The 16,119-nt window shown below is 68.8% G+C and overlaps 2 protein-coding genes and 1 long non-coding RNA gene across 5 annotated transcripts; 2 read left to right on the top strand and 1 right to left on the bottom strand.

Annotated features, from left to right (window-relative positions):
- Positions 1 to 1,671: 1,671 nt before the first annotated feature.
- Positions 1,672 to 7,226, top strand: YIF1B (Yip1 interacting factor homolog B, membrane trafficking protein). The gene is given in 9 exon segments (XM_077840557.1): positions 1,672 to 1,763; positions 3,078 to 3,301; positions 3,529 to 3,633; positions 4,290 to 4,368; positions 4,889 to 4,946; positions 5,944 to 6,099; positions 6,500 to 6,593; positions 6,938 to 7,003; positions 7,005 to 7,226. Coding segments are annotated over 9 exon segments (912 nt in total). The 5' UTR covers positions 1,672 to 1,723; the 3' UTR covers positions 7,095 to 7,226.
- Positions 7,227 to 8,734: 1,508 nt separating this feature from the next.
- Positions 8,735 to 14,009, bottom strand: C23H19orf33 (chromosome 23 C19orf33 homolog). Of its 3 annotated transcripts, none has more exons than XM_077840693.1 (4): positions 12,575 to 13,323; positions 10,276 to 10,340; positions 9,977 to 10,045; positions 8,735 to 9,041 (listed from the first exon to the last, which is right to left on the bottom strand). In XM_077840693.1, the coding sequence occupies exons 1-4, from the start codon at positions 12,813 to 12,815 to the stop codon at positions 8,940 to 8,942; spliced, it is 477 nt and encodes a 158-aa protein (XP_077696819.1). In that variant the 5' UTR covers positions 12,816 to 13,323; the 3' UTR covers positions 8,735 to 8,939. The 3 variants fall into 3 exon arrangements, with proteins under 3 accessions (XP_077696819.1, XP_077696820.1, XP_077696822.1); XM_077840694.1 differs by lacking the exon at positions 12,575 to 13,323 and adding an exon at positions 13,820 to 14,009 and having other exon boundaries at positions 8,736 to 9,041; XM_077840696.1 differs by lacking the exon at positions 12,575 to 13,323 and adding an exon at positions 10,900 to 11,317 and having other exon boundaries at positions 8,738 to 9,041.
- Positions 11,384 to 15,912, top strand: LOC144279209 (uncharacterized). The gene is made up of 4 exons (XR_013348658.1): positions 11,384 to 11,480; positions 13,323 to 13,454; positions 14,630 to 14,714; positions 15,100 to 15,912. It is a non-coding gene; the product is annotated as an uncharacterized LOC144279209 (long non-coding RNA).
- Positions 15,913 to 16,119: the final 207 nt, after the last annotated feature.

Genomic DNA, 16,119 nt, shown 5'->3' with positions numbered 1-16,119 from the left:
GAAGGCATTCTCACCTCTTCCAAGTTCCATTGGACTCACAGCAGTGGATACCAGGGCTGGAGAAGGGCTAGTGGGCTAGGTGGACCCCAGGCCTGACCCAGCCTCACAGTTCCTATGAGAACGGAGGAAACACCTTGTATCACCACTAAGGGGGTAAGTATTGGACAGAGCCTGCTATTTTCAAGCAACACCAGATCAAAGACTCTATCTCGCACCTTTGCCTGTCTTCCCTAGCCCTGGAGCTCAGAGGAACCTCAAACAATCCCCTCTAACGAGGAGTTTGTGTATATAATGCAGGCGGAACCAATGTGCTGTGTGCTGTCCAGACACAAAGTCTGCAGAAATGCCAGGTCCCAGCTTGCAATGCTCCTGCTTGACCCAAAAACCAGAACTCAGCGAGTCCCAGCGTACCACATTCCATCCTGAGCTGAGGGGTGTGGCCTGTGCAGGCGGCCGTCCCGGCGTGTCTTGCTCCATTGTACGGCACGAGCTGTGGCCTGTGCAGGCGGCCGTCCTGGCGTGCCTGGCTCTGTCGTACGGCGCGAGCCGGGGAGGCGGCCGTCCCGGCCGGCCTGGCTCTGTCGTACGGCGCGAGCCGGGGAGGCGGCCGTCCCGGCCGGCCTGGCTCTGTCGTACGGCGCGAGCCGGGGAGGCGGCCGTCCCGGCCGGCCTGGCTCTGTCGTACGGCGCGAGCCGGGGAGGCGGCCGTCCCGGCCGGCCTGGCTCTGTCGTACGGCGCGAGCCGGGGAGGCGGCCGTCCCGGCCGGCCTGGCTCTGTCGTACGGCGTGAGCCGGGGAGGCGGCCGTCCCGGCCGGCCTGGCTCTGTCGTACGGCGCGAGCCGGGGAGGCGGCCGTCCCGGCGTGCCTGGGTCCGTCGTATGGCGCGAGCCGGGGAGGCGGCCGTCCCGGCCGGCCTGGCTCTGTCGTACGGCGCGAGCCGGGGAGGCGGCCGTCCCGGCCGGCCTGGGTCCGTCGTACGGCGCGTCCCGGCCGGCCTGGCTCTGTCGTATGGCGCGAGCCGGGGAGGCGGCCGTCCTGGCCCCGGGGGCCAGCTGCACGCTCAGGGTGCCCTGTCGGGGTGTGGGGGCTCGGAGGCTCTGGGGCCGGGCTGGGACAGGCCGGGGCCTGCAGGCTCCGGGGCAGGGCGCCCGGCTGCCCACTGTGGCTCCTCGGCCTCTCGGGAGGCCTGAGGCCCCAGGCCCACGTTCCCCCCAGGGCCGGCCCCGGCCCCGCAGGGCCCAGCTGACGCCCAGGCTGGGCGAGCGACTCCAGCCATGGGGGTCCCAGCCCCAGGCCCTGGGGGGAAGGGCGCTCCTGGGCCTGGGCCTACAGCACTAGGGAAAGCCTGAGCTAGAGTAGCCGGCCGCCATCTTGGAAAGGGGCAGCGACAGGGACGTGCAGCCACGTGACCGCCCCGCAGTCGCCATCTTGGGCAGGGATGGGGGGCGGGGCATTTCGGGTCGCGCGACCGCACACGCAGCGCGGCGTCTTGGCAACGTGACCTTCCGGCGCATTGTCCAACGCACGCCCAATGAGCGCGGCGGCGGCCCGGCACGTGACGCCTCGGCCCGACCCGTGATTGGTAGGGCGGCGGCGGCGCGCGCTGATTGGCGGCGCCTGCGAACAGTGCCGTTCTCCAATTGGTCGGTTGGCCCTAAGTGGGCGGGGCTTCCCTTAAAGCGGCAGCGAGGCCCGGCTGACAGTTCGCCGGGGCGGAGCGCGATGAACCCAGATGGCGGCCCCGGCGGGGGGCTGCGGCAGCGTCAGTGGGGGAGGGGGTGACGGGGGCTGTCTTGGGGGGGAGGGACGGCGAGGGGGTGTCGGGGGCTGCCCGGGGGGAGGGGCGGCGAAGGGCTGTCCGGGGGGAGGGGCGGCGAGGGGGTGACGGGGCCTGTCTTGGGGGGGGGAGGGGCGGCGAGGGGGTGACGGGGCCTGTCTTGGGGGGGGAGGGGCGGCGAGGGGGCTGTCCGGGGGGAGGGGCAGCGAGGGGGCGGCGAGGGGCTGTCGGGGGGGAGGGGCGGCGAGGGGGTGTCTGCGGGGAGGGGCGGCGAGGGGGTGTCGGGGGGGCAGCGAAGGGCTGTCCGGGGAGAGGGGTGGCGAGGGGGTGACGGGGGCTGTCTTGGGGGGGAGGGGCGGCGAGGGGCTGTCGGGGGGGAGGGGCGGCGAGGGGGGTGTCCGGGGCGAGGGGGTGTCCGGGGGGAGGGGCGGCGAGGGGGTGTCCGGGGGGAGGGGCGGCGAGGGGCTGTCCGGGGGGAGAGGCGGCGAAGGGGCGGCGAGGGGGTGTCCGGGGGGAGGGGCAGGGAGGAGTGTCTGCGGGGAGGGGCAGCGAGCGGGTGTCGGGGGGGGCAGCGAAGGGCTGTCCGGGGAGAGGGGCGGCGAGGGGGTGTCTGCGGAGAGGGGCGGCGAGTGGGTGTCGGGGGGGGGCAGCGAAGGGCTGTCCGGGGAGAGGGGCGGCGAGGGGGTGACAGGGGCTGTCTTGGGGGGAGGGGCGGCGAGGGGGCTGTCTTGGGGGGAGGGGCGGCGAGGGGGCTGTCTTGGGGGGAGGGGCGGCGAGGGGGCTGTCCGGGGGGAGGGGCGGCGAGGGGGTGTCGGGGGCTGTCCGGGGGGAGGGGCGGCGAAGGGGCGGCGAGGGGGTGTCTGCGGGGAGGGGCGGCGAGGGGGTGTCGGGGGGGCAGCGAAGGGCTGTCCGGGGAGAGGGGTGGCGAGGGGGTGACGGGGGCTGTCTTGGGGGGGAGGGGTGGCGAGGAGGTGTCTGGGGCGGGTTCAGGCCCCCTGGCCATGGGGCACCTCCCTGCAGTGGCCTTTGGCGGTTGCTGCCTGCGAGCTCGTTGGTGGGGTGAGGTTGGGGGGTCTCGCCCTGTCCCCAGGGGCTGGCTGTCTCGGGGACCCCCCCATGGCCGGCATCGCTGGAGGGCCCCTCGTGGGCAGCCCCAGCAGAGCGGCCCGTGGCTGAAGGGGCTGAGGAGAGCCAGCTTCTCCAGCCTCTAAGCCGATCGCGTGGGGGTGCCCCCCTGTGCCAAGTCCCTGTGCCCTGGGGTCCCATCACCCCAACTCACCTGCTGTCTCCTTCCCGCAGCCTCCAAGCGCCGGCTGCCGGCCGCCTCCTCCAGCATGGCTGATCCTCACCAGCTGTTCGATGACACCAGCTCCAGTGCCCTGGGCAGGGGCTACGCTGCCCCGCAGTCCCCCCCTGTGGGCTACCCTGCACAGGGCTCCTTCCTGGCCGAGCCCATGTCCAGCTTCGCCATGGCCTACGGCAGCACCCTGGCCAGCCACAGCAAGGAGATTGTGGACAAGAACGTGAGTGTGGGGCCAGGGGGAGGGGAGCGGGGGGAGACGTCCCATCCACAGCACGGCCTCCAGTTGTCCTGTTGCTGGGACAGAAGACTGAGTGGCTGCTTCTCTCTGATCCTACCCTCTCCTCGTGATGCCCCCTGCTCTGCACTTGGTGCTCCCTCCCACACATGGGGCCCCCCATCCTACACCCCTGCCCCCCTGTGCCCTGAGTTGCTTTCCTCTCCTTGCAGATTGACCGCTTCATTCCCATGACTAAGCTGAAATATTACTTTGCCGTGGACACTGTCTACGTAGGCAAGAAGCTGGGGCTGCTTCTCTTCCCGTTCATGCACCAGGTAAGCCCAGAAAGGCTGAACCTAGCTGAGTAACTGGAGCCACGGCCTTGTTCGTTAGCAGGTTGGGTGATGGGTGTTGCAAAGGGCTCTTTAGCCTGCAAACTTCAAATGGAGGATTGAAGAGTCCAGGACGTCACCTCCACCATCCACCTCCAAAATCAGCTGGCGCCTAAGTCTGACTGCGCATACAGGGTTGTGCGTGTCGTCCGCATCTAGGGCCGCTCCGCTCCCTGGTGTGGGGCACACTCTCTGGATGGTCAGTCTGACTCCACCGGGCCCATTCTGCAGCCCCTTACAACCACTCTGCTGTAGTGTTTGACACCCATGGGAGGGGGGACGCTGGCGGTAGGGCCGTGCTGCCGGCAGGGCTCAGGGTGATGCAGCACCCCCAGACCCGCACACTACATAAGTGACTCTCCAGTGCAGGGCTATTGGCCCCGGGGCGCTGGCTCCTGGTTGCTGAGTGCCGCACCAAGGGACGCTCGCTGGGTGGCCTGGGTTTAAAGCTAAACGAGCTTCCTGGCTGGCTCGTACTGTGAGACCGGTTCAGGAGGATGGGCACCATGCAGAGATTGCCCTCCCTTGCCAGCTCACCCCTTCTGGCTCTGCAGCACTCGGGTGTCTGGGGTTCCCCTCACAGGTGTGTCTCTTGGCAGGACTGGCAGGTGCGATACCAGCAGGACACGCCTGTAGCACCACGGTTTGACATCAACGCCCCTGATCTCTACATTCCAGGTACCTTGCTGGGCAGCAGCGCGTGGTCTGATTTGACCCCGTGCAGAGGGCAGGCCCTCGTCCTTCCGGGCTTGTAGGCTGAGTCCCGCAGTCCCTAGCCAATGCATCACTGGGCGCTGGGTGTTATGGCCTGACTTTCAGGGGTGCTTGCATGGGCAGTTGAAAGTTGCACAGGTCACTGTGGATCCGAGCAGCAATATAGATTAGTTTGCTCCCTGAAACCTTCCCTGGTTTCCGAGGCCTTGTCTACAGGAGGAAGCTGAGCGGCCTGGCTACGGTGGGGGAATTATTCTGCTGTTGCCAACTCTTCGGGAGTAAAGGCAGCAGAGTTACTCCCTCCACCATCTCGGAGTTTCCTGTGGGCATTGTGAGCCCTCTCAGCTTAGTAGCCCAGGTTGGCATCTCCCATGTGCTCTTTCAGGGAGATCTATGCATTCCCTATCCCCTGGGCCGGACTGGTCCCCTCTGCATGGGAGCAGTGACTCTGGGACTCACCAGCTTGTGTCTCTTTCCTTCGCAGTCATGGCTTTCATCACGTACATCCTGGTGGCTGGCTTAGCACTGGGAACCCAGAACAGGTGAGGAGAGTGCTCCCCAGGCATAGGCGCCGACTCGTGGATGCTCCGAGGCTGGAGCACCCACAGGAAAAACTTGGTGGGTGCTCTGCACCCACTGGCAGCTCCCCACCCCAGCTCACCTCCGCCTCTCCCCCTGAGCGCGCCTTCCCTGCTTCTCCCAGTGCTTGCTGCCACGGAACAGCTGTTTCATGGTGAAACAAGCTGAGGGAGGGAGGCGGGAGGAGCGGGAACGTGGTGCACTGTGGGGGGGCCAAGGCGGGGATTTGAGGAAGGGGCCCAATAGGGACAGGGAGGGTGTGGAGTTGGGGCAGGGGTTGGAATGGGGGTGGGGCGGGCAGGGGTGGTGCGAGCACCTACTGGCGCCAGGAGAAGCTGGTGTCTATGTCCCCAGGTACAGCAGCAGCCTTGGGTCTGTGCTGTCCTGAGGACTCGGATCTGCCCCGTCTGCGTGTGGTTCTCCTGAGCGTGGGGGTGCAGCAGCCTCGTGCTGGGGGTGGGCTCTTTCCCAGACCCTGCGCCAAAGGTCAGGCTGATCCATGTGAACAGAAGCTTGACCAGGGTAAAACTGGCAGCTGCTGAGTGCCCACATCCTTTCCAGGAATGCCCTCCAGGCGGGGGATTTTAGTGGGAGTGGGGGGACCCCAGCCTGAACCAGCCCCACCTTCCCAGGTATGTCAGTTGGGAACGCCATGCTCCTGTGCCTGGAGCAGACCGTTCTGTGGTGGCCTCTAGCCAGCAGTACAGGAGCTCTCTGCGTCTCTCCATGCCCAGAGGGAGGGCGTGGGGTCAGCCTGACCCTGCTGCTGGTGCCCGGCATGCTCTGCTGATCAGTGGCCTGCAGGCTCCCCTGGGGGCTGGGAGGTGGCCGCATGGGAAGCGTTGTAGGTCCTGCCAAGCCTAGGCTGCCAGGAACTCGCCCATCGGCAGGCTGGCACCCTTTGACCCTCCCAGTCCCAGCTGGTGCCCTTTGACTGTCCTGACCCCTGTGCGAATGCAGGTTTTCTCCCGACATCCTGGGCTTGCAGGCCAGCTCGGCCCTGGCCTGGCTGATCGTGGAGGTGCTGGCCATCCTGCTGAGCCTCTACCTGGTGACCGTGAACACGGACCTCACCACCATCGACCTCGTCGCCTTCTCGGGGTACAAGTACGTCGGGTGAGTGCTGGCCCCTCCCCAGCCTGGAGCTGCAACCACCGCACTCGAATGGGGGGAGGAGACCAGCCCTGTGCCCTGCAGGGAGGGGGGATCGTGTCCCAATCTCTGAGCGGCAGAGGGGCTGGGGTCAGCGCTCTGGTGCTGACGCAGATGTGCGGTGTGTGGAGTTAAAGGGGCCTGACTCTGGGTGTGGGTCCAGATCTCTGTCGAATTAAATTAGCGCCAGGGGGATGCGTTTGGAAACGTGTCCCTCCCCCCCAGCCCGTGAGTGACCACGCTGCAGTGGAGTGCTGGGCCAGGGCCCTGGCACGGGAGGGGGGTGCTGGTGGCACGGCTCTGCTACCCCCAGGGCTAGGGGTGGCACCCCACACCCACTCACTTCGTGCCTCTCCTGCGGCAGGATGATTGTCGGCATCGTGTCCGGCCTGCTCTTCGGCAAGACTGGCTACCACCTGCTGCTGAGTTGGTGCTGCCTCTCCATCTTCGTCTTCATGGTAAGGGCTGGCTGCGGCAAGGGGACAGGTGGCCTGGGTCAGTCACGGGGTGGGGTCTAGCTCTGGGGCTGGCTACTGGTTTGGCTGGTTCTGACCTCGGGGCTGCGCTGCTGGTGCCGGGCCCCGTGGTATCAGCGTCTCCCCTGCGCTTCCTCTCCGGATGCGGGAGCTGAGGAGAGCATCCCAGGCCGGGCCCTTGTCCTGGGGACCAACCGGCTAGCGGTGCCCAGTACATTGGGCTCGGACGGCTGGGTGGGGAAGAAGCGGCAGCATGTGCCATGTGGCCAGTGGCCCAGGGCTGCTCCCACCAGGCCCTGGCCTAGCGCTCTCCCCTCTCCCCCCAGATCAGGACGCTGCGGCTGAAGATCCTGTCGGAGGCGGCTGCGGAGGGCGTGCTGGTGCGGGGGGCCCAAGAACCAGCTGCGCATGTACCTCACCATGGCTATCGCCGCCCTGCAGCCGCTCTTCATGTACTGGCTGACCTTCCACCTCGTCAGGTGATGGGGCCTCCCTCATGCATCTCCTCTCCAGCTGCCCGGGACCCTGCCCCTCGCTCCCCAGCCGCGCTCCCTGCCTGGGGCCTGTTCACAGGCAGGCTGATGGCGGGGGTCAAACAACGCCGTGTCCGCTCCAGCTTGTGCTGCGGTGACGTCCTTGTGTTAGGGTTAGCGGGGTGTGGGGGGGCTCCTGGCCAGGATCCTGGGGCGGGGTCCCTCTCTGATGGGTTTAGCCCTTTAGTAAAGAGACACCGCAGGGTTTTGTTTAAGGGCCCCAATCTGGGGCGTGGAAGGGATCTCGCTGTCAACGGGGGAGGCGCTGCCCTTGGGGGAGGCAGCTGGAACTTGGCATATTCCAAGTGACTTGTCTCTGAGAATGGGACCAGCTCGGGAGATCTCAGGCTCTGCCCTGGCAGTGTCTGTGGAGGGGTGGGACCCTCAGCTGGGCAGTGTCTGAGGGGTGGGGGTGTCCCTTACCCTCCAGTGCCTCCTCCGTGGCAGCTGTCTTCCTGCAGGGCCGTGAAGAACCAGCTGCCTGGAGCTCCGTGTGGGCCAGCCCTGCCCCCTGCGCCACCTCGGGGTCTGCCTGGTTCTGCACCAAGCTGCTGGGATGGGGCTAGTTTTGCATGTGAAATGCCAGCCTGCGTTCCTGCCTGGAGCCGCCCCCACCTCCAGGCTGGGCAGCACCAGCCCAGGGCTCACGGGGTGCTGGGGGCATGTCTGGCTGTCTGGCCATTTTGAACCAACAGCTGTTTTTTGTTTCTCTCGGTGCTGGCCGGGGGAGGCTGCCAGGCTGGGGTCTAGGCCGCTGGGGCCAGTCTTGCCCTGGACACGGCCTTTGGGCTGGTGCTACGTAGGTCCCCCCTGCCCGGTCTAATGCGCTCCTGTCACTGGCCTTCAGGGCTGGCTTCCTGCAGCTCCAGCTAATGCCTGGGCAGGTCTCCCCCAGCTTTGCTAGACCCCCACCCCCCTGGCTGCATGTTAATGCATGCGTGCTGCTGCCTGGTGGTTTCTCAGTTACTCTGCTGCGGCTGGGGGGCAGGCCGTGTTAGGGCTGCGTCGCCGGGGCCCGCCGGGGCTGCATGCGGCCTGAGCCACCCCCCAGAGCCTCTGTATCCACAAGCCAATAAACAGTAGCTATGGTGGCTCCGTGTGCTGGCGTGCATGAGGGGGGCACTCACGTAGCCAGCAGCGGGGACACCCCAGGGAGACTGCCTGGCCCCCAGGAGCGCAATTGGAGCATCCCCAAGGGCACCAGCACCCATTTGCTGTCCACACTAGAGCTGGCTGGGCGTACGGCTACTCCCCAGCCCCACACTCTGGCCCCTGCTGCTCCTGCCCTGAGCGGAGCAGCTGCTCCCCAGCACCTGCCACAACTGGCTGGCTTGTCACACACCAGGTCTGCTGCAGTGCAGGCAGGAAGCTGGAGAGCCTGGAGCTGCTCCACATTTCTGCAGCTGGGGGCCGCTCACCTCCCCAGGGCCACCTGCCAAGCTGCTGTTCCCTTCCCTGCAGGTGGGGCTGAGAGCACCTCCTGCCACCTTCTCCTGACCCCTTCAGAACCTGTTCTGTGGGTCAGGCCACACCTGGAGGAAGCTGCCTGGGCTGGCCCTGCCCTAGGCTCCTGCTCGTTAGGGCAGGCTAATAATCCCCTGCCTCACACAGCATCCGCAGGGCAAGCTCAGACCCACCCTTGTTTATTTCCAATTAAGGCTCCAAAGGGACAGATAATGGCAGCGGGTGCCCGGCTGAGCTGCTGGTTCTCCTCCCAGCCCTGCTCTCAGGCCGGGTCTCTGCCCAGCGCCAGGTGTGCAGTGTGGGCCAGACGCAGCCAGTCCTGGTGCTGGCATCAGTGGCTCTTCTTTTCCTTGGACTTCTCCTTCTGCGGCTTCTTCTCCTTGTTCAGCTTCTTCTCCTTCTTCTTCTTGTGCTCGTGGCCTGGGCAGTGGGGCTGTGGGGAGAGCGTGGGGGTAAGTGGGGGAAGGACCTGGGCTCCCCAAGAGCCCAGCTCTGTCCTAGGCCTGCACAAGCCTCGGTTTCCCTCCTCCCTTCATCTGGTGTGTTCAGACAGAGCTTGCAGCGGGGCGGTCTCCTGCGGTGGGGTAGCACCTGGTCCCCTGGGGTCTCTAATCTCCAAGGCTCTGCTGCTGTGATCCACCTCTGTTCCCCGGTGGATCGGGCCCAGGCCCTGACCCTCCAGGACCGTGTTCGCCTGCTAGTGCCAGCTGCTCTCTGCAGCCAGTCCCAGCCCTGCTCTGCCCAGCAGCTGGGGCCGTGCCCGCCCTGGGGGCTGCAGGTCCCGCCCTGGGGGCTGCAGGTCCCGCCCTGCCGCCCTCTGGCCCTGACAGCGGCAGAGGCTGGATTCTAGCCCCAGGCTGGGCCGCGGGGCACCAACAGCCCTGTGGTTATCAGTGTGCGGGCAGCAGAGCTGCCAAGTGCCCTTGGGGGGCTGGGATGGCCCCCAGACCTGGGCAAACGGGGCCAGGAGAGCCAGGAACCAGGCTCCCTGCAGGGGCTGCTGGCCATGTACCCTCCCAGCAAGAACAGGCTGTGGGGCTGTCTGCTGGCAGGAGGCCCTTGGCACCTGGGTGGGGAACAGACCCGCCCCCTTCCCCTGGCATGGGGGGCTCTCCTTATCCCCACCGCATGGGGCTAGGGCAGAGCTAGGAAGAGCACCCAGGAGTCCTGGCTCCCAGTGTCGACCCCCCCCCCTAACGCTCAGCCCCCTTGTCCCCTCCCTACTGTGGGGAACCCCAGAACCCGCCGGCAATGGTGACAGCAGCAGGCGCTGGGGGAAGGAGAGGAGGAGGCTGGGCTGGCAGAGCTGCTCAGGAGGGTGCCTATCTCAGCCCTTCCCCTGGGGGGTCCTGGCCCCTCACCCCCTACCTTGCCATGGTGCTCCCCGCTGCTCTCACTGGAGCTGCTGCTGGAGTCCGAGGAGGATCCGTGCTCGTCCTGAGAGAGAGACGAGGTTCAGCCTTGCCCAGGCCCCACCCAGGCCCAGGGGCCCCCCAGCATTGCAGCAGAGTCAGCGCTGCAGTGGGCATGGGGGGATACCCAGAGCAGGTGCCCCCCATCCAGGCACCCTGAGTGGTTACCCCTCCCCCACCCAGAGCACCCCCAGACACGGGGCCTGATTCCTGCCCTGACCCCACCCTGGCTTCCTGAATCCTGCCCCCCCATACCTTGTGTTTGGTGGGGTGCCCCATTTTCTTCCCTTCCTCATGTTTCTTGAGGTCCGGGCCAACAGCTGCGGGGCAGAGAAGAGTGGGTCAGGCTGTGCCCAGCCCAGAGCCCTCCCCCATGGACGGCTATGGGGCACAGGGGTCAGGAAGCAGGGCAGGCAGGGCCCCTGTGCTGGGCTGCTGGTGTCTCTCCCCCGCCCCTGCAGCACCCAGCACTGGGCCCTGTTCCGCGCCTACCCGCCCCCCAGCCTGGGGAGCGCTGGGGGCCCCCACTCAGCACTGGCAGGGGGAACCTGGAAGACTGGACCCTGGGGTGGTTCTGCCTGGGGGGGCGGGCTCCCGGGGTCTCTGCTGGGGGAGGGCTGGCCCCCGTGGGCGCTCCTGGGGTCTCTGCCCCAGCGGGTTCCTGGCTCCTGGGGGGGGCTCTAGGGGGTCTCTGCCCCGGGGGGGGTTCCTGGCTCCTGGGGGGGGGCTCTAGGGGGTCTCTGCCCCGGGGGGGGTTCCTGGCTCCTGGGGGGGGGCTCTAGGGGGTCTCTGCCCCGGGGGTTCCTGGCTCCTGGGGGGGGGCTCTAGGGGGTCTCTGCCCCGGGGGGTTCCTGGCTCCTGGGGGGGCTCCCAGCTCACCCGCTGCCCGGTTACAGTCCATTACGCTCCCGAGTCGCGGCGGGGCCGGGCCGGGCGGGGTTTTATGGGCAGCTCCAGGGCGGGACCGAGCGAACCTTATGCCCGGCCGCGCCCCACGGCTGGGGGTGGGAGGGGGTCCCCCCCCCGGCTCTGGGTGCAAACGCCTCGTCCCCGCCTGCGGCCCAGCGTGTCGCAGACAGCGCGGGGGGGGGAACCCAGGCGTCCGGGCTCCCGTCCCCCCCCCCCAACCCACCAGACCGGCGGGTGTCACACAGGGCCGGGGGGGCGCGACACTCGCCGGGGCCCAGGGCAGAGCGACGCCGCGCCCTGGGGGGGGCTCCCGGGCCTGGCCCCCAAGCAGCAGCCGGGGGGTTACCCCCTGCGGGGTCCTGTGCCGGGGGCTGCCTCCTGGCCGGAGTTTTACAGCGGGGGGGGCGGGGAACCTGCCGGCCCCCGGGGCGGTTTCAGCGCCCGCCGTTGCGCGGGCGGCGCTAGGACCCAGGGGAGGCGGAGCCCGAGCGGGTCTGGGGATCCCGGAGCCAGAGGCCGCCGCCGCTCCCGGGTCCCGCTCGGTGCCGCGGGTGAGTGAGGCCCGGGGCCGGGGGAGGGGGCGGCGGGGCTGGGGGTGGGGAGGCCCGGGGGTGGGGGCACCGGCGGGGGCGGGGGCGGGGGTGGGGGGAGCCCAGGGCCGGGAGGGGAGGGGACTGCGGGTCGGGGGTGGGGGGGATCAGTGGGGGTGGGGGGAGCCCAGGGCCGGGAGGGGAGGGGGCGGCGGGGCTGGGGGTGGGGGGCATCAGTGGGGGTGGGGGGAGCCCGGGGCCGGGAGGGGAAGGGAGGGCAGGGCTGGGGAGGGGCACCGGCGGGGGCGGGGGGAGCCCAGGACTGGGAGCGGAGGACAGGGCTGGGGGGGCACCGGCGGGGGCGGGGACGGGGGGAGCCCAGGACCGGGAGCGGAGGGCAAGGTTGGGGGTGGGCACCGGCGGGGGCGGGGGGGGGAGCCCAGGACCGGGAGGGGAGGACAGGGCTGGGGGGCGGGGGCGGGGGGAACCCAGGACCGGGAGCGGAGGGCAGGGCTGGGGGGGCACCAGAGGGGGCGGGGGGAGCCCAGGACCGGGAGGGGAGGACAGGGCTGGGGGGCGGGGGCGGGGGGAACCCAGGACCGGGAGCGGAGGGCAGGGCTGGGGGGGCACCAGAGGGGGCGGGGGGAGCCCAGGACCGGGAGCGGAGGGCAGGGCTGGGGGGGCACCAGAGGGGGCGGGGGGAGCCCAGGACCGGGAGCGGAGGGCAGGGCTGGGGGGGCACCGGAGGGGGCGGGGGGAACCCAGGACCGGGAGCGGAGGGCAGGGCTGGGGGGGCACCGGAGGGGGCGGGGGGAGCCCAGGACCGGGAGCGGAGGGCAGGGCTGGGGGGGCACCGGCGGGGGCGGGGGGAGCCCAGGACCGGGAGCTGAGGGCAGGGCTGGGGGGGCACCGGCGGGGGCGGGGGGAGCCCAGGACCGGGAGGGGAGGAAAGGGCTGGGGGGGGCTGGCGGGGGCGGGGGGAGCCCAGGACCGGGAGCGGAGGGCAGGGCGGGGGGAGCCCAGGACCGGGAGGGGAGGACAGGGCTGGGGGGGCACCGGCGGGGGCAGGGGGAACCCAGGACCGGGAGCGGAGGGCAGGGCTGGGGGGGGGGCACCTGACTGGCCGGTTTGTGTTTTTCTGCCCCGGGTCGGCACGTGTCCCTGGTGCGCTCGGTGAGGACGCTCGTGTGACGCCCTTTGGCACGTGTGTGTTTGTGCCCTGGTGCGAGGGCAGCTGGGGTCGGGAGCACGAACCCCTCTCGGGCCGCAAGTCCCCCTGTCCCCTGCCACCCTCCCTTGTCCCCAGGCCGCAGTGTTCCCCCCACCACCCCCGTGCCCGAGGCTGCCGGGGGGCATCAGTGCTGGGTCACGAGGCCGCCCCACGGGCCCCTGTCGATCGCCCCGTCCTGGGTGCAAAGGGGTTTGGAAGCCGCTTGCTGCCAGGGACCCCCCGCCTCCCTGTTAATCCCCTTTGAGACCCACTGGTCTCCTGCCCTGGCCTTCTGGGCCGCGAGCACCGACTGAACCGCGAGGCCGGGGGCCCCGCTGGAGCCTGTGACCCCACGACCCGGTTGCCCCAGCGCCGCCCCCCCGCTCGGGGCCGGGAGAGCTCCCAGGGCCGCACAGAGCCGCCAGCCTGGGGCGGGCAGAGCGCCCCGCACACGCTGGGGCCACGTGGGAGCACACGCGTAGGCAGGCCCTGGTAGCGCCCTCGAAGGGTCCCCGGTTCGGGTCTCGCTCCCTGTGCGAAGCTGGGGGCTGCGTGCTGGGCCCCCAGCCATTGCCTGGTGCGGGCTTGGCGCCCTGCCCCCAGCCCGGGGTGCGGAGCTGCCCGTCCCAGCACCTTCCCTCTGCCCTTGGCAGGATGGCGTGTGAGCTCTTCCTCCTCTCCTCCCTCTGGTTCCTCTTCGTCATCTTCTGGATGGAGACCATCAGCCTCTGGCTCTTCCTGTGCAACTTCTACCAGGACCGAGCCTTCTACCACTGGGGGGAGCGGTGAGTCCCGCGGGGGGGCCCGTCTGGGCCAGGGCAAGGGCCATGTGAGCACCCCCAGCCAGGCCAGCTGCCTGTCACCTCCACACACACAGCCGCCCATGGGCCTTGAACTCTCCCCCCCCCACACCCCCCACCAGCTGGGGTGCCCAGGGCCCGGCTCAGCGGGACCCCCAGCTGGTAGGAGCTGAGCAAACCCCAAGAGTGGCACAAGAGGTTAATCCTGGGTAACCTTGCCTGGGAGATGGTCAGAGCAGGGGGCTGGGAGCCAGGACGCCTGGGTTCTCTCCCAGCTCCACCCCAGACTCTGTGCAAAGTGCCCTGCCCCAGGGTAGAGCTACGAGGGGTCAGGGTGGCCCTGGGCCCACCTGCCAGTTGTCTCCCTCCCCAGCTCTTTGCCCAGAGAGGGGCCAGTTCTGCAGGGTGCCCAAGGCTGCTCACTGACTCTGGTGCAACACGGGGCTTGGCTGCTCCCCAGTGACTCAGCATCTCCCTTGCCTCTCCCCCCAACGGCAGGGGCCCAGGCAGGGAGTGGAGCTGGCGAGGGGCCCAGGCCGGGAGCGGAACTGGCCTCAGTAACAGGAGAGTGGCCTGAGCTGCAGGCAGGGAATCCACAGGGGGAGAGAACCCAGGAGTCCTGGCTCCCAGCCCCCCCTTGACCCCCTGCGCTAACCACCAGACCCCACTCCCCTCCCAGAGCCAAGGAGAGAACACAGGAGTCCTGGCTCCCAGCCCCGCTGTTCTGACCACTAGACCCCACTCCTCTCCCAGCGTTAGGGACAGAACCCAGGAGTCCTGGCTCTCAGCCTGCCCCAAGCTCAGACCCCTCTGGCGAGTTGCCTCCCATGGCAGTCGATAGCAGGGGTTAGCCGTGGCTCTCCCCAGCCTCAGCGGGTGCCTCATGCAGCCGGCGGGGCTTGAGCCGGTGCCTCGAAAGCAGGCTGCTCCTGTGACCAAGCCCCATGGCCCCCTGGGGAGAGCGAGGCAGGGTCGGGCCTGGCCCCACGTGAGCTGGGTTCAGGAACCACCTCTGCTGACACCACCCCCTGGGGCAGCTCCATCTGTGTGAAAGGGGGACTGACCCCTAGGGAGGCCGGGAGGAAAGTACAGGTTGGTGGGGCCCAGAGGCCAGGGGGATGGCCCGCTGGCCCTGGCTGACGGACTGTTCCCTCCTGCAGGGTCTTCGTCTCTGACCCAGGCCATATGCTCTACGTCTTCGTCAGGTGAGCACCGGCTGGTTCCAGGCCCTGCCCGGCCGTTCAGGTACAGAACCGGCACCGAGCCTTTGCTGTGTGAACTCCCTGGGTCCCAGGCTGCTTGGCCAGGAACAGCCCCGAGCCAGCGGATGCAGTAGGGGCCCTGGCCCGGGGCAGCCCCAGGGCAGGAGCTCCCAGCTGGGACTGTTCCCCCTGCCTGGCAAAGACAATCCCTGTTGGCCCACGAGGGCAGCAGAACAGGCCTGTGCCAAGCGCTAAGCTGGGGTGATTCTGGGGGGAGACCTGAGGCTGTGTCCAGGGCTGCACAGCTGGTGGGACCCCCTATTGCTCATGGTCCGGCTAACAGCAGCAGGGCTGGGCCTGATCCAGCTCTGCAGCTCCGGGAGCACAAGGGGCCGAACGTCTCTGACCCAGGCTTTATCTCCTAGCAGCGCTGGGCCTGGCCAGCTGTAGACCTGCTCCAAGCACAGCGGCTGGGGAAGACGAGCACACAGCTGGTCCCTGGCCAGCAGGAACCGCCAGGCGGCTGGAGGATGCTTGGCCACTGCAGAGCCAGGAGGTCAGAGGCGGGGATCCCAGGGTAGGAGGCTCCTGCTGCCGCCCCCATGAGCCACGTGCCCCCGCCAGGCTCAGAACCAGCACAGGCTGCAGGAAGCCAGCCAGGCACCATATTGAACCCTGGCCATGGGCCAGGGCATCGGGCCAGAACTCTGCCCAGCTGCTGGAGCGTGGCAGGGGCACACAGACGCTGTCCCCTACCCCCCGCTCTGAGGTACAGAGGCAGCCCGGTGCTGCAGGCTCAGTGCAGGCAGCCTGGGCCATGGCTGGGATCCAGAGCCAGGACACCTGGGTTCTTCTCCCCTTTGTGGGGCCTCCAGGGATTCTGCCCTGTGTGCTAGGGCGAATATGGAGCTAGCTGCTGCGAGAGGCACAAGGCCGTTAGCCAGCCCCTCTGTAGGGGTGCAGGCCGCTGTACACCTTTGTGCTGGGCCCTGCAGTTAGAGCAGCCACAGGGTTGCTCTCAGTTCTGCTCTGCCCCCCATGGGCACCAGGGAGCAGCGATTGTGGGCGTGGAGACTTCTGCCCAGGACCCTGCTCCATGGGCACCAAAGACCCAGGGGACTGGTCCCCTCCACTGTCAGAGGAGCCCCCGGGGGGCTGAGGAGGCGACACAGCCAGGCGGTGCGGCCTGGACACCTCCACGACCCACGGGAGTCTTGTGTAAATAAAAGCTTTGGCACCAACCTCGTTTCCATTTTATACCAATGCTCCTGCCCGTCCCCCCCAGGGAGCTCTGCCCCCCCCCAGCGCCCGGTGCCACCCCCTGCTCTGCCTTGGACAGACACTGGCGAGTGCACCAGGAGCCCTGCAGCAGCCCCCCAGCATGTGTCACAGGCGTGGCACGAGGCCCCTGCCCACAAGCTTCAGCCAAAGGGGCCAGGTCCGAGGCT

This window comes from Eretmochelys imbricata, chromosome 23, assembly GCF_965152235.1.
Source record: "Eretmochelys imbricata isolate rEreImb1 chromosome 23, rEreImb1.hap1, whole genome shotgun sequence".
Lineage (NCBI taxonomy): Eukaryota > Metazoa > Chordata > Testudines > Cheloniidae > Eretmochelys > Eretmochelys imbricata.
The sequence above is the reverse complement of the archived record's forward strand: the minus strand, read 5'-3'. Positions and strand labels throughout refer to the sequence as shown.

Bases quoted from the DNA above. Each gene is read 5' to 3' on its own strand.
- C23H19orf33 (XM_077840693.1), bottom strand. From the start codon at position 12,815: ATGCCCCCCGGCAGCCTCGGGCACGGGGGTGGTGGGGGGAACACTGCG. The intron at 10,341-12,574 runs GTGCCCCCCCCC...TCTGCCCCGCAG, and splicing joins AACACAAACCGGCCAGTCAG to CTGTTGGCCCGGACCTCAAG. The intron at 9,042-9,976 runs GTAGGGGGTGAG...CTCTCCCCACAG, and splicing joins GCGGGGAGCACCATGGCAAG to CCCCACTGCCCAGGCCACGA.